This window comes from Eschrichtius robustus, chromosome 4 (assembly GCF_028021215.1).
Source record: "Eschrichtius robustus isolate mEscRob2 chromosome 4, mEscRob2.pri, whole genome shotgun sequence".
Taxonomy (NCBI): domain Eukaryota; kingdom Metazoa; phylum Chordata; class Mammalia; order Artiodactyla; family Eschrichtiidae; genus Eschrichtius; species Eschrichtius robustus.
In genome coordinates this window covers 30,223,938-30,239,786 of record NC_090827.1, presented here as the reverse complement: position 1 = coordinate 30,239,786, position 15,849 = coordinate 30,223,938, and the positions used below count along the sequence as shown (strand labels likewise).

At 35.0% G+C, this 15,849-nt stretch overlaps 1 protein-coding gene across 6 annotated transcripts in view; it reads right to left on the bottom strand.

Annotated features, from left to right (window-relative positions):
* Positions 1 to 15,849, bottom strand: part of BANK1 (B cell scaffold protein with ankyrin repeats 1) — a 498,930-nt gene that overhangs the window by 278,209 nt on the left and 204,872 nt on the right. For all 6 annotated transcript variants that reach the window (XM_068542510.1, XM_068542511.1, XM_068542507.1 and 3 more), the window contains one exon: positions 13,273 to 13,671. In XM_068542510.1, coding sequence (XP_068398611.1) covers positions 13,273 to 13,671 — 399 coding nt within the window. The remainder of the gene's footprint in view (positions 1 to 13,272; positions 13,672 to 15,849) is intronic.

Genomic DNA, 15,849 nt, shown 5'->3' with positions numbered 1-15,849 from the left:
AAGCTTTTAAGTTTAATTAGGTCCCATTTGTTTATTTTTGTTTCTGTTTTCATTACTCCAGGAAGTGGATCAAAAAAGATCTTGCTGCGATTTTTGTCAGAGAATGTTCTGCCTATGTTTTCCTCTAAGAGTTTTATGGTGTCTGGTCCTTCATTTAGATCTTTAATACATTTTGAGTTTATTTTTGTGTACAGTGTTAGAGAATGTTCTAATTTCATTCTTTAACATGTAGCTCTCCAGTTTTCTCAGCACAACTTATTGAAGAGACTGTCTTTTCTCCATTGTATATTCTTGCCTCCTTTGTCATAGATTAGGTGACCATAATTACGTGGGTTTATCTCTGGAGTTTCTATCCTGTTCCATTGATCTATATTTCTGTTTTTGTGCCAGTACCATACTGTTTTGATTACTGTAGCTTTCTAGTATAGTCTGAAGTCAGGAAGCCTGGTTCCTCCAGCTCTGCTTTTCTTTCTCAAGATTGCTTTGGCTATTTGGGGTCTTTCGTGTTTCCACACTAATTGTAAAATTTTTTGCTCTAATTCTGTGAAAAATGGTTTTGGTAATTAGATAAGGATTGCATTGACTCTGTAGATTACTTTGGGTAGTATAATCATTTTGACAATATTGATTCTTCCAACCCAAGGACATGGTATATCTCTCCATCTGTTTGTGTCATCTTTGATTTCTTTCATCAGTATCTTATAGTTTCCTTAGTACAGGTCTTTTGCCTCCTTAGGTAGGTTTATTCCTAGGTACTTGAACTTAATATTTTTAAGAGTACAAAGAAATAATCTTGTGGAATTCCCTTTAGTTTGAGCTTGTCTGATATTTCCTTATGATTAGATTCAGTTTTTTTATTATTATATAAGTTCCGGGTGTACAGCATTATAACATGATGTGTATACACCACAAAGTGATCACCACAGCAAGTCCAGTTACCATCCACCACCATACAGTTGACTTTCACCTACCTCCAACCCTCTCTTCCCCTTTGGTAACCACTAATCTGATCTCTGTATCTACAAGTTTGTTTTGGATTTATTTTGTTAGGTTTTTATTTTAGATTCCATATGATTGAGATCATGTGGTATTTGTTTTTCTCTGTTTGATTTCACTTAGCTTAACACCTTCAAGTCCACCCATGTTGTTACAAATGGCAGAATTTCACTCCTTTTTATGGCTGAGTAGTCTTCCATTGTGAATATACCACATCTTCTTTATCCACTCATGCACAGATGGACACTTAGGTTGTTTCCATATCTTAGCTATTGTAAAAAATGCTTTAATGAACATATGGGTGAATGTATCTTTCAATTAGTGTTTCTGTATTTTTTGGATAAAAATCCAGAAGTGGAACAGGTGGGTCAGATGGCAGTTCTGTTGTTAACTTTTTGAGGAATCTCTATACTGTTTTTTATACTGGCTGCACCAATTAACAGTCCCACCAACAGTGTACAAGAGTTCCATTTTCTCCACATCTACAACATTTGTTATTTCTTGTCTTTTTGATAATAGACATTCTAACAGGTGTTAGGTAATATATCATTGTGGTTTTTGATTTGCATTTTCCAAATAGTTAGGGATGTTGAACAACTTTTCAAGTGCCTGTTGGCCATCAGTATGTCTTTTTGGGAATAACGTCTATCCAGATCCTCTGCCCATTTTTAATTGAGTTATTTGTATTTTTATTGACTTGTATGGTTACTTTATATATTTTGGATATTAATCCCTCTTTGGATATATAATTTACAATTATCTTATCCCATTTAATAGGCTGCCTTTTAGTTCTGATGATGGTTTCCTTCACTGTGCAGAAGTGTTTTAATCTGATGTAATCCTACTTATTTTTGCTTTTGTTTCCCTTGCCTTTAGAGTCAGATGCATAAAACATAGCTAGTGGGAAGCAGCCACATGGCACAGGGAGATCAGCTTGGTGCTTTGTGACCACCTAGAGGGGTGGGATAGGGAGGGTGGGAGGGAGACGCAAGAGGGAGGGGATATGGGGATATATGTATATGTATAGCTGATTCACTTTGTTATACAGGAGAAACTAACACAACATTGTAAAGCAATTATACTCCAATAAATCTGTTAAAAAAAAAATGGAAAGAAAACATTGTCTAGATAGATGTCAATGATGTTACTGCCTATGTTTTCTTCTAGGAATTTTATGGTTTCATGTCTTATATTCAAGTTTCCAATCCATTTTATTTAACTTTTGTGTATGGTGTAAGATAGTGATCTATTGATAGTTTCATTCTTTTGCATGTGGTTATCCAGTTTTACCAATACCAATTATTGAAGATAATATCTTTCTCCATTGTATGTTCTTTGCTCCTTACCATAAGTTAATTGTCCATATATATGTAGGTTCATTTCTGAGCTCTCAATTCTGTTTTATTGATCTGTGCCTATTTTGGGCCAGTATCACACTGGTTTGATTACTATAGCTTTGTAGTATAGCTTGAAATCAGGAAGTGTGATACCTCTATCTTTGTTCTTCTTTCTCAGTATTGTTTTAGCTATTTGGGTTGTTTGGTTGTTCCATTCAAATTTTCGAATTATTTGTTCTAGTTCTGTGAAATATGTCATTGGTATTTTGATAGGGATTGCAATGAATCTGTAGATTGCTTTGGGTAGTATGGACATTTTTACAATATTAATTCTTTCAATCCATGAGTACAGAACATTTTTCCATATATTTGTGTCCTCCTCAATTTCTTTCATCAGTGTCTTATAGTTTTCAGTGTACAGGTATTTCACCTTCTTGGTTAAATTTATTACTAGGAATTTTATTCTTTTTGATGCAACTGTAAATGGGATTGCTTTCTTAATTTCTATTTCTGATATTTCTTTATTAGTCAATAGAAACACCACAGATCTATGTATATTGATTTAGTATCCTGCAAATTTACTGAATTAATTTATTAGTTCTAGAATTTTTTTGGTGGAGTTTTTAGGGTTTTCTATATATAGCATTATGTCATCTGCAAATAGTGACAGTTTTACTTCTCCCTTTCTGATTTGGATAACTTTTATTTCTTTTTCTTGCCTAAATATGTGGCTAGAATTTCCAGTACTATGTTGAATAAAAGTGGCAAAAGAGGCATATCTGTCTTGTTCCTAATCTTAGAGGAAAAGATTTCAGATTTTCACTGTTGAGTATGATGCTAGCTACAAGTTTATCATATATGGCCTTTATTATGTTGAGGTATGCTCTCTCTCTACCCACTTTGTTTAGAGTTTTTATCATAAATATATTTTGAATTTTGTCAATTTTTTTCTGTACACATTGAAATGATCATATGAATTTTATCCTTCATTTTGTTAATGTGATGTACCATGTTGATTAATTTGCAGATATTGGACCATCCTTGCATTCCTAGAATAAATCCCTCTGATCATGGTGTATCATCCTTTTAATTTATTGTTGGATTAATCTTGCTAACGTTTTGTTGAGAATTTTTGCATCTATGTTCATCAAGGATATTGGCCTGTAATTTTCTCTTTTTTTGTGGTGTCCTTGTCTGGTTTTGGTATCAGGGTAATGCTGGCTTTGTAAAATATGGTTTGAAGGTTTCTCACCTCTATAATTTTTTGTAAGAGCTTGAAAAGGATAGGTATTAAATCTTCTTTGAATGTTCTGTAGAATTCACCAGTGGAGTTGTCTGGTCCTGGGGTTTTTTTGTTTGTTTGTTTTTGTTTTTAATAGTTTCAATCTCCTTACTACTAATCAGTCTATTCAGATTTTCTATTTCTTTATGACTTAGTCTTGAAAGATTGTATGTTTCTAGGAATTTATCCATTTCTTTTAGGTTGTCCAATTTGTTGGCATATAATTTTTTGTGGTAGTCCCATGATCCTTTGTATTTCTGTGGTATCACCTGTAACTTCTCTTTCATTTCTGATCTTATTTATTTGAGTCCTCTCTCTTTTTTTCTTGGTTAGTCTACCTAAAATTTTTTGATTTTATTGTTTCAAAGAACAGTTCTTAGTTTCGTTGATCTTTTCTATTGTTTTTTGTCTCTAATATATTTCTCTGATATTTATCATTTCCTTCCCTTTACTAATTTTGGGCTTTATTTGTTCCTCCTTTTCTAGTTCCTTTTAGGTGTAAAGTTAGCTTGTTTATTGGGGATTTTTCTTGTTTCCTGATGTAGGCCTATATTGCTATAAACTTCCTTCTTAGAAGCATTTTTGCTGTATCCCACAGATATTGATACATTCTATTTCTGTTTTCATTTATCTCTAGGTATTTTTTACCTCTCCTTTGATTTCTTTGATGACCCATTGATTGTTCAATAGCATGTTGTTTAATCTCCAGGTTTTGGGGGGTTTTTTCTCATTTTTTTTTCTTGTGATTGATTTCTAGTTTCATACTATTATGATTGGAGAAGCTGCTTGATATGGTTTCATTCTTCTTGAACTTACTGAAATTTATTTTGTGACCTAACATGTAATCCATCCTGGAGAATGTTCCATGTGCTCTTGAAAAAAAATGTTAATTCTGCTGCTTTTGAATGGAATGTTCAATATATATCTATCAAGTCAATCTGGTCTAATGGGTCATTTAAGGAAAGTGTTTCCTTATTTCTTTTTCTGTCTAGATGATCTATCCATTGATGTAAGTGCAGTGTGAAAGTCCCCTACTGTTACTGTATTTCTTTCAATTTCTCTCTTTAAGTCCATTAATATTTGCTTTATATATCTTGCTACTCCTCTGTTGGATGCATATACATTTACAAACATTATATCTTCTTGCTGGATTGATGCCTTTAGCATTATGCAATGCCCTTCTTTATCTTTTATCGCAGTCTGTTTTAAAGTCTATTTTGTCTGATATGAATATAGCTACTGCAGATTTCTTTTCATTTCCATTTGCATGGATTATCTTATTCCATTCCTTCACTTTTAGTATGTGTCTGTCCTTTCTTCTGAAGTGAGCCTCTTGTAGGCAACATATAGGTGAATTTTGTTTTTATATCCATTCAAGCACTCTATGTCTTTTGATTGGCAAATTTAGTCTATTTACATTTAAAATAATTATTGATAGGCATGTACTTATTGCCATTTTGTTCATTGTTTTCTGTATGTTTGTGTAGTTCCTCTAACTTCCTTTCTGCTCCTCTTTCTCTCTTTCCTTGTGTTTGGTAGTTTTCTTTAGTGTTATGCTTAGATTCCTTTGTCATTTCTTTTGTGTATTTACTGTTTTTTCCTTGCTATTACTGTGAGGTACACATATAAAATTCTAAGTAAGTAGTTGCCTTTTTAAGTTGCTAGCAACTGCAATTTGAACACATTCTGAAGCTTTATCTCTTTATCCACCCCCCCAACACACACTTAATACTTTTTTTTTCCACTGTGACAAGATAATGGTTTATTACTGAAAGAAAAATGGCCTTCCAAATCCCAACACACTTAATACTTTTGATGACACATTTTACATCTTATTTTATGCATCCCTTAACTAATTACTGTAAATTTAGTTAATTTTCCTACTTTTGTCTTTTAACCCTCATTCTTTTTTTTTGTATGTGATTGATCCACTACCTTTATTTTATATTTACCTTTTCCAGTGACAATTTTATTTTTGTATGTTTTCTTATTATTAATTAATGCCATTTCTTGTCAGCCTAAAGAAGTCTCTTTAATATTTCTTATAGGGTTCATTTAGTGGTGATGAACTCCTTTAGCTTTTGTTTATCTGGGAAACTCTTAACCTTTCCTTCCATTCTGAATGATAACATTGCTAGGTAGAGAATTCTTGGATGGGAGTTTTCTCCTTTCAGCACTTTGAATGTCATGCCATTCTCCCTTCTGTCCTGTAAAGTTTGTGCTGAAAAGTCTGCTGATAGCCTAATGGGATTCCCTTGTATGAAACAAGTTGTTTTTCTCTTGCTGCCTTTAGAATTCTCTCTTTACCCTTAATTTTTACCATTTTAATTATAATGTGTCTTTTGGTATGAGTTCCTTTGTATTTCCCTTATTTGAAACTCTCTGGATTTCCTGGGCCTGGTTGTCTGTTTCCTTCTCCAGATTAGGGAAGTGTTTCAGCCACCATTTCTTCAAATAAATTTTTGGGCCCTTTCTCTCTCTCTTCTCCTTCTGGGTTTCCTATAATGCAAATATCAATATTAATCTTCTTGATGTTGTCCCAAAGGTCCCTTAAGGTATCTTCACTTTTTAAAATTCTTTTTTCATTTTGCTGCCCTACCTGGGTGAATGTCATTGTTTTGTCTTCCAGCTTGCTGATTCATTCTTCTACCTCATCCAGTCTACTGTTGAACCCTTCCAGTTTATTTTTCAGTTCAGTTATAACTTCTTTTTGGTACTTTCTTGTATTTTCTCTCTCTTTGTTGAAGTTCTCACTGTGTTCATCCTATCTTCCCCTGAGTTCAGTAAGCATCTTTATGACCATAACTTTGAGCTCGTTATCAAATATTATCTTCATCTCATTATCTTCATCTCATTTAGAACTTTTTTTGAAGTTTGTCTCGTCCTTTTGATTGGAACATACTCCTCTTTTTCCTCATTTTGCCTAATTCTCTGTGTTTCTATGTAGTAGGTAAATTATCTATCTCTCCCAGTCTAGAAGGAGTGGTCTTACTGAGGAGACGTCCTGTGGGGCTTAGACACAGTCTTTCTTTGCCAAGAGAGCCAGGTGCTCAAGGGATGTCCCCGTGTGGGCTTTGTGCACCTTCTTGTTGTGGCAGAGCCACACTGCTACAGCACACTGGTGGGCAGGGCTAGCCCTGGCCTGACTTTAAGGTCTAGCTGAGGCACAGGGGTAGGTGTGGCTCTCAGCAGGGTGTGCCCACTGGTGGTAACAGGTCAGGAGAATTCAAAAATGGCACCTACCAGTGCCAGCATTAGAAAGGTAGCCTGAGATCAAAAAAAAAAAGCCTCCTGCCAGTGTCTTAGTCTCTGGAGCATCCGAACTGGCTCCTGCCTCTCTGGCAAATGCTTCAGATGCTTTAAGATTAGTAAGTGGGTACCCTCTCCACTCCACTAATGGCCTCTCCATTAGTAAGTGGGCTTTTCAATCTGGTATTTTTGCAGTGGTTTTCATGTCGAGTGCATTGTTTGGGAGCCCTTTATGAGCAGGTTTTCTGTTTCCTACAGTTCAACAGTTTTCTTGGACATATTCCCTGTTGAGCCAAGTGTACTGTCCTTTTACCCTTTGTTGTAGAGGCTCTGTTCATCCAGTTTTCAGGTCCCTTTCTTATGGAATTATTCCATATATAGTTGTAGATTTGTTGGGTTCATGGGAAAAATGAGTTTAGGATATTCCTACACTGCTATCTTGAACCCTCCCAAATTTCAGATTATGTAATCTTGACAAGAATACCACAGTAAACCTTTGCATCATTAACAAAGTGAAAACCCAACTGCACCAGTAAACATTTATAAACCTGCACTTAAAAACACAATTTGTACTCTTCTGTTATTTTTTGGATGTTTAAAGTGCTGAAATATTTTAGAAAGAAAGTTACCAGCATTAAATTTTGAAACAGAAGTAATAAGGAGAAGAAAAGAAATTGTCAAAAATAATTACAAAGAATATAAGGAGAGTCATAAATAAGCAATAATAAAAGTTTAATAGAACTGGAGATGAGGAGAATATTTTCAACCAGAAAGGATCTGAGATGAATTCATTGATAAAGCAGACTTTCAACTGACCTTGAAGGATGGCCAGGATTTCAATTAAAAATAGGGGTAAAGGTACTCCACATAAAGAAGGCAGCATAAGAACAATGGCAGAAATGGGAGATTGTGTTCAATGGGAGGTGACACAATTACCTTAGTGTACAGCACATGCCTATACTAATGGTAATGACAGAAATGGCCTGGGACTTCCCTGGAGGTGCAGTGGTTAAGAATCCACCTGCCAATGCAGGGGACATGGGTTTGAGCCCTGGTGCGTGAAGATCCCACGTGCCGCAGAGCAACTAAGCCCAAGTACCCCAACTACTGAGCCTGCACTCTAGAGCCTGCGAGACACAACTACTGAAGCCTACATGCCACAACTACTGAGCCTGTGTGCCTAGAGCCCATGCTCCACAACAAGAGAAGCCACCACAATGAGAAGCCTGCGCACCGCAATGAACAGTAGCCCCCGCTCACTGCAACTAGGGAAAACCCGCACGCAGCAACGAAGACCCAACCCAGTCAAAACTAAATAAATAAATAAATATTAAAAATAAAAAGGAAAAAAAAAAGAAATGGCCTTAACATCTACGCTAGAGCCATACTTTTGAGGAGCTGAAAGGCCATGTAAAATCGATGGACTTCATTTGAAAAGCCATGAGACCTCATTGACCAACAAACCAGAGCTTTTACAACAATACATAGCTCAGATGAGAGGAAAGAAAAACAAATGCTTCTGTGTGGTTTATTTCAGTGCATTGTGGTGCTGGTGTTTTTCTTGTTTTGTTTTTCCAACAACTCTACTGTTATATTGCTGTTCTTAATTTAAGGATTCTTATTTTAGGTTTAATGAAGTTAAAAATTTCAAAGCCTTGGTTTGATAATACGAAAACAAAATTAAAATGTTAAAGTTTTTCATGAAAGTATTAGCAGCTTTCCCAACACCATTGCATCTACAATTTGACAATGAAGAAAGTATGACAAATATGAATATTATATTTTCATATACATATAAAATATGATAAAATAAAGCTTGGAGAGAGCTGAGTTAACTGTTGAGAATAAACCAGAGAGCTTGAAAGGGTCCAATGGCAAAAGATATAAGAAGAAAGCAGGAGAAAGGGAGGAAGGAGACCCAGTAGATGTGCTGGGATCACAGGAACTGGTACACATTGTTTGTAAGGGAAGGATTTATAAACAACAAAATACACAATGGCAACACTCAGAAATGTTAGCTGATTTTATATACATTTGAGATCAGATTAATTCATATTACATATAAACTATGCTGTATGAAACCTATACATGTGAAAAGATTAGAAGGAGAAAACAAGGTAAAGATCCAAAATTAAAGAAATAAATAGAAGACAAAAAAAGGGAAGAAATATGGTCAAATTGCCCATTCTACACACAGAAAGGTGAAAACAGATACAGGTTAGTATTATTCCCAATCTGCAAATTAAGGAGACAGGAAATTTAGCTTCATTCCTTCAAAGGAAATAAAATACTCATAATAAACATGAATTACTGTATCTTTTTCATATTTTTTAACATTAAAAAGTTTCCTGTAGCCTTGATTAATTATAAAATATCTTTCTCTTTCATTAAGTTTTATAAAGTTTCCTCTGATTTGCCTTTCTTATGTGAATATATTAGAACATTTAATTATTTCCATGACTTCTCTGGCATTCTTATTCCCTATATCATATAATGCTCCTGAATAATAAGTTTCCTTTCTTCCTTGAATAATTTCTCTGTGGGATAGAGGGGAAGTAGGAAAAGGACAGTAAAATTGAATTTCACATCTTTCATACTAATTCACCCATTTCTTTAAAACCCCAGACTTAATGTATTCAACACAAATGGCAATATGAAACATAAAATAATGTAGCACAACATTTAAGCTGTTTATGAAAACAAATTATTATTGCATAAACCACAGCAATTAATACCAATTTTGTCAAGGGACACAACCTATACATAAAAGTTATTTTATGCATGGTTTACAAATTGCTTATAGGTCTACATTTTGGTTGCATGCTTGTAGCTCAGACAAATTTATCATCTTTGGATTTTTTTTCTACACAACACTGTTATATTTTCTATTTTGTGGGTGCATCTAAATTATTATAAGAAATCAGAGTCTAAAAATTGAATATGGGAAGATGAGAGCTAATAGTGTCTTCATAAGTAGTCCCATGTTGTTCATAATATATAAGATTTTCTCCTATCAAATATCAATAGGAATACAATTTGAAGATAAAATGTATTTCCTCAATATTTTTACACAATAGTGATATCATAATTTAAATGGCCAATAAAATTTGAATTCTTCAAGGAAATAAAAATGATGGGTGTGGAGAATCACTCAAAATTTTGCCACAAATTTTTAGTGCTCCTCTGTTTCAGGGGAGACAATTAACATGAAATTACTTGTATCTTATGTGCATTTTACTGTAATAAATTGTCTATAATTTCCAATTGTAACATTTTTCATTTGCAACCAAAAAAACTAACTCAGTGTACTTGTGGAATACTAAACAAAAATAAAAAATAACAGAGATGATTGGAAACTAGACGACTGCCAGTTTGAAAATTATAGTGTAGAGTCAACATGTCCCCTCTTTTATTCCTGCAAATCATCCCAAAACATAGAGAATGAGAAACAATTATGCAAATGTCCTATTTATTGAAAATGGTAAACAGTGAACTCTTAGACATCCAGGTCAAAAGAATGGTTCCAAAATCAGATTACAAAAAGAACTAACAAATAGCTTTCACTAAGGCTAGGGGCCATGCCTTTTTATACTGTAGACATGATGCAATAGTTTCAGGTAGAAGCATCTATGGAAGTGGTTTGGTTCCAAAAAGCAGAAAAAGTGAGGCTAAATGAGGAAATATATAGAGAAGACATATGTGTAGAAAGTAGTCTATATCTGTGAAAACAAACAGAGAAGTAAAGTCTTTCATTGTGGGGGGAGAAAAAAAAAAAAACAAACAACAAAACCCACATTTTCTAACTCCCTTAGCTAGACCAAGAAAAGCTCACTTTGTTCAGTGATACAAAAGAAAAACTGGACCAGCACAGGATCTATATAAAGATGCTACGAGAGAGAAAGAGAGAAAACCAATTACACATAAAGAATCACATACTAAAAACATATTGCCATAAAAGAAGTGAAAAATTGTGACCAAACATTTCACCGTGAATTTTTTAAATGTAATGCATTGCAATTACCTTTTTGAAGCAATTATGTACTGCAGAAATACAGGGTGTCAAGGTGAGGTTGGTAAGACAAGAACAAGAAATGCACTGTAAGCTTCCAGGGCTCAACCAAATGTTACAACAAAAAAAAGTAAAAGCAACATAAAAATGAAGGAGAAATTTGAAATAATACAGGGGAAGAGAGAGTACTGAAAGCACAAGAAAGTAGCAAGGATTGAAATGATAAATAGAAGCTAAGTAAATGGATATTGATAAAGAATCAAAAAGAATTAGAGAGAAATTGTAGAGCGTATTACAGACAAAAATAAATCCAACATACATGTAAAAGGAATCCCCGAAAAAGAAAACCATAATAATAAGAAAGAGCAAACATTTAAAGATATGAGTCAAGAAATTGTTCCTGAAATAAAAGAATATTGAATCTACATCTTGGGGAAAAGACCCCCCCAAAAGAAAGGAAAATAAAAACAAAAAAGTAACCACATCCCTGGGCAACACAGTCCCGAACAGTCAGCACAAGGATAACACTCTAGTGAAGTCACTAGACTTCACATATAAATGAAGAATCCTTCAGTCTGCCAGGCAAATAAGAATTCCCTAAATTCTACAATGCTAGAAGAAAGAAGAGCAACATGGTCCTCGGTCAAACTGCACTTCAAGTATAAGACAAGAGACAAACACTTTGGAAGATGCAAGATTTCAGAAACATTGCTTTTCCTCAGGAATCTACTAGAGGCGACTTTCATCCAAGAGTTGGCTAAAAAACAATAACAAACTTGACAACAATGTAAGCTCCTGTTGGAAGCAAATCCTCCCCAAGTGAACACTGGAAGCTTCAGCGGATTATAGCTCCAGACAGCTTGACCACAACCTCTGGAGATACCCTGATCCAGAACCTCTCAGCTAAGCTGCTCCTAGATTCCTCGGCCATAGACACTGTGATAGCATCACTGTCTGAAGTTGCTAAAGTTTAAGGTAACTTGCTATGTAACAACAGAGAACCAAAACAAGGCTTAAGAAGTATTGAATCTGAAGAGGCTGGAATGCTGGAGAATAGGGAGAGGATTTTTTAAAGAGAGTTGCTGATGTGCTGTGAGTCCCACCATCCTCCACAGGGAAGACTGAGGGATATCATCATCCTCAAGCAGAGGGACAAGGGTTTCCAGCAGAGCCTTTGGGACTGACAGGTGTTCTCTGGCTTTACAGGACACCAAGACTCATGCTAGACCCATGCTTGGAAATGACTAAAGGCAAGAGGCTGTGGTGCATTGCTGCTCTGAGGGCAGGATGGTGGTGGCTCTATTGGGAATGGCTTGTGTGCCCCGAGTTTGTCATGGCAGAAGAAAAACGAATGATTTTACAGACAGATGTAGGCCAGGTGTGAGAAAGGGCCAGCAGGGAGATACCTCAGAGACTTTGACCAAAAGAGACATATGAAGAAGCTGTAGAAATTAATACTAAGACTCTATACGGGGTGGAGCACCACAGCTAGGAGCTTAGAGGAGGAAACGTTTGTCTCATTAAGGAACTGCAGGTGAGACACCCCCAGGGAATGAGGGGATCTCCACAGAGCCCAGAAACATGCTCCAAGAAAAAGAACCAGCACTTCATATGTGATGTGGCCAGGAGAAGATAAGAACCCCACCTCTTTTCTGTGGGAGAGGAAACCATAGCTGGAACCCTGGAAGTTAAAGGCAAGAGGCAAGGTGAGAAAACCAGGCAAGCAGCTGAGCACAGCACCCCTCCCACACCAAGGCTGAAGCCCTGGGGGAGGGAGAAGCTTTAACACTAGGAAGCTTCAGAGTTTTGACTATGACATGAAACTGTAATTAATTAATGAACAGGTCCCTGTGTTCCGCTCTTTAACGCAATGCTTCAATGATTAGAACGAAATTTGTTATTTAAAATTAATGAAAATAACAGTATATCATACCACAGTAATGATATCATACAATTATCGGCACAAGGGAAATTCTACAGTTCTATAATAACTCAGACCTTCAAACCTTGGACTGCTACTGACTGGTACCAATACTAGGGTAGACAACATTAACTCAAGCCTCACTACTTAACTAAGAAATCAGCTTCCAGAACCAAACTGACATATAACCTAGCATACCATATTTGTTCTATCAAGTATGATCTCATACAGGCTGCCCTAAGAAATATAATTTTAAACCATTTTTTGAACAACTGATAAGCCTTGGCTGGAATAAAGCTAAAAATTAAGAACCTTCATGCATTTCGAGGAAAGTGTAACATACCATTAAATAAAGTTGGCTTTCATTTTTCTTTTTTTTAATCCCAACATCAGATATTCATTGATTCAAAAAAACTTCCGATTTCTTATTATAAAAATAAGTAAATAAAAACAAACAAATAAAGTTTGGCAACACTACCTCTGAATACGATACTCTTGATTACAGAGATGTAGTCTTCAGGCTCCTGCTCAGTTGAGATCTCCCATCCGCCTCCGGAGATATTTAATAATTTGTAAAGATGATCTGAACTCTTCATCCCACACAGCAGAGTAACCACACTTTCTGGCGAATGCAGTATGTTTTCTAGAAACTGACATTTCTTTGAAGATAGGTTTTGAAGCAGGCTATTTGATAATATCAAAAGTTTACACTTGTAAGAGTTTAAATTTAGCAATTCCAAATCCCGAAGAGAATAATTCTCCAAGCGATATAACAGGATTGCTTCCCTTTTCACAACATGTGAAAAAACTTCTCTCAAGTACAGAGCCCATTCTTCAGCATCTTCTTCATATATCATGATGATGTCTTTTGCATTTTCTGGAAAGGAGAAAATAATAAATTAATTTTCTTATATTTGACATGGTAACAGCAGGTTATATTATTATTTTTCAAAGAATTAAATGTACTCTTTAGGGAATATATTAATTTGCTTATACCAGAGACCAATAATATAATTCATATTATCCCCATCAGAATCCTACGGGAGTAAAGTAATCCTTCAGATGCAACACAGAGTTCATGCTCTGTGCAAGGGTACACGGTACTCACTGCACAAATGTTAATCTAGGAAGCTCAACAGACATAAATGAGAAGCCTTGAGATAGAATGGAAAGAATATTCTGTGGGATTAGGGATGCTGGGCTACTAGGCATGGCTCTGCCAGTAAACACAAAATTTTACCTAGATTATGGTACTTAATTCCTTTCAGCCATCATTTCTTCACCAACTAAATGAAGGTTTTAAAAAAAAAATAAGCACTACCTAACGAATCGGATTATTCTGAGAAGAAATAAGACAATTTACATTAAAGGATTTTAAAATCCTTCTTCCAGGTAAAGATGGGTACATCAAGACAGATTACATAACTCCATGCCCAGAAAACCAACAAAATAAAAATTTTTTAAAAGAAAAAAATTCAATAGCAAAAACCAAATAAAGGGGGTATTATCTCGTGCCATAAACTAAAAAGTTGTTGTTGATGAAGTAAATTGGAGGTTCTGGTGAGGCAGTACTAATCCTAAACCTATCTCCCACCCTAAACCAGCACTGATGAAAAAACTTTTAAACCACCAAAACCGCTAGGGTGGTCATGAATCTCTTCCCCAGCTGGAAACTGATCGGGGGTGTCTGCAGAAGCGGGAAAGGCTGAATCCTAAACAAGCCAAGGCTCAAGGCTGAGTCAGTAAAGCCAGTCAAATTGCACAGGAAGTCAAGAGCATCCCTGGGCATTGGAGAGGGACCTTGTCTGCATTAGAGACTATAGTCCACCACCTCCAACTTGAGAGTCACACTGACAGATCTTCCTTCTCTTCCTCTTTTCTCTCAGGCCATAACAATTGACTAGAATGTAGATTTTGTCTCTCAAACTACAACTTGGAGGGAAAATAAAAAGTAGCAATTAGGGAGGGGAATTTAAGGAATAATTTACCCACACAATATTAAGCAAATAGAAAGCCTAGACTGAGCTAAGAGAATCATGAGCAAGATGAAAGGATTAGCAATACAAATTCATAGTTATTGAAAGAGACAATGACAACAAAATTAAAAATAATAATATGATCATCATAATAATGAAAGTAACACAGCATGAAAAGACTAGCAGAAATCATAAGCAGGGAAGAAAAACACAAGAAAAGTCCCTCACAGTATTAAAAAACCATTGATTAAATAAAACCAAAGTTTAAAGACATATTGATTTGATATTTTTAAAAGAATCATTTGAAAGGGTACAATAAATAGATAAAAAGACAAGTTGAGAGCCAAAGCAATACCATTGCCCAGATAAAAAAATTAGGAAAAGCAATGACTAGATTAGACACAGATAATATTTTCATTTCTGGCCTCAAAGTAAAGCTTCATATTTTCATAGTAAACACAAAAAGAGGCAACAAAATTAAAGCAATTGGTGAAAAATCTGATATATATGGATAAGAGCCAAAAAAGGAAAAGATTCAATATAAAGATAATCCAAAAACCTGAAGTAGAAGAGAACAAAAGATGCATTAAAAGTTTTAAAATATAATTTTTAAAATCCTTAAAATATGGATGAAAAATGAACCAATTCTATGGAAAAATTGTTAGAGAAAACATCTTGATTAAATTTCACTTGGTTTAACGATTATTATAAAGCCTCTTCATATATCTAGGAAAGAAAAGCAAGTCATTCAAGAGGAGAAAAATATTAGGTTGGTAGATTTTTTCAGAGCAATTTCAAAGGCATATTATAATAAATTATAAAACAGCTCTTACAAAAATAATTTTATAGTGTATTCATACTACAGAATATTGCACAGCAATAAAAAAGAATGAACCACTGCTACATGCAACATGGATGAATCCAAAGATGTAATGTTGACTGAAAGAAGAAAAAGTATATACTGAAGGATTGTATTTACAAAATGTTCAAAAATAGAAAAAAAAAATTCATGGCAATACAGATCAGAATATTTGGGAGTGGGATTAGTGAATGGAAGCAGATAAAAGGGAGCCTGCTGG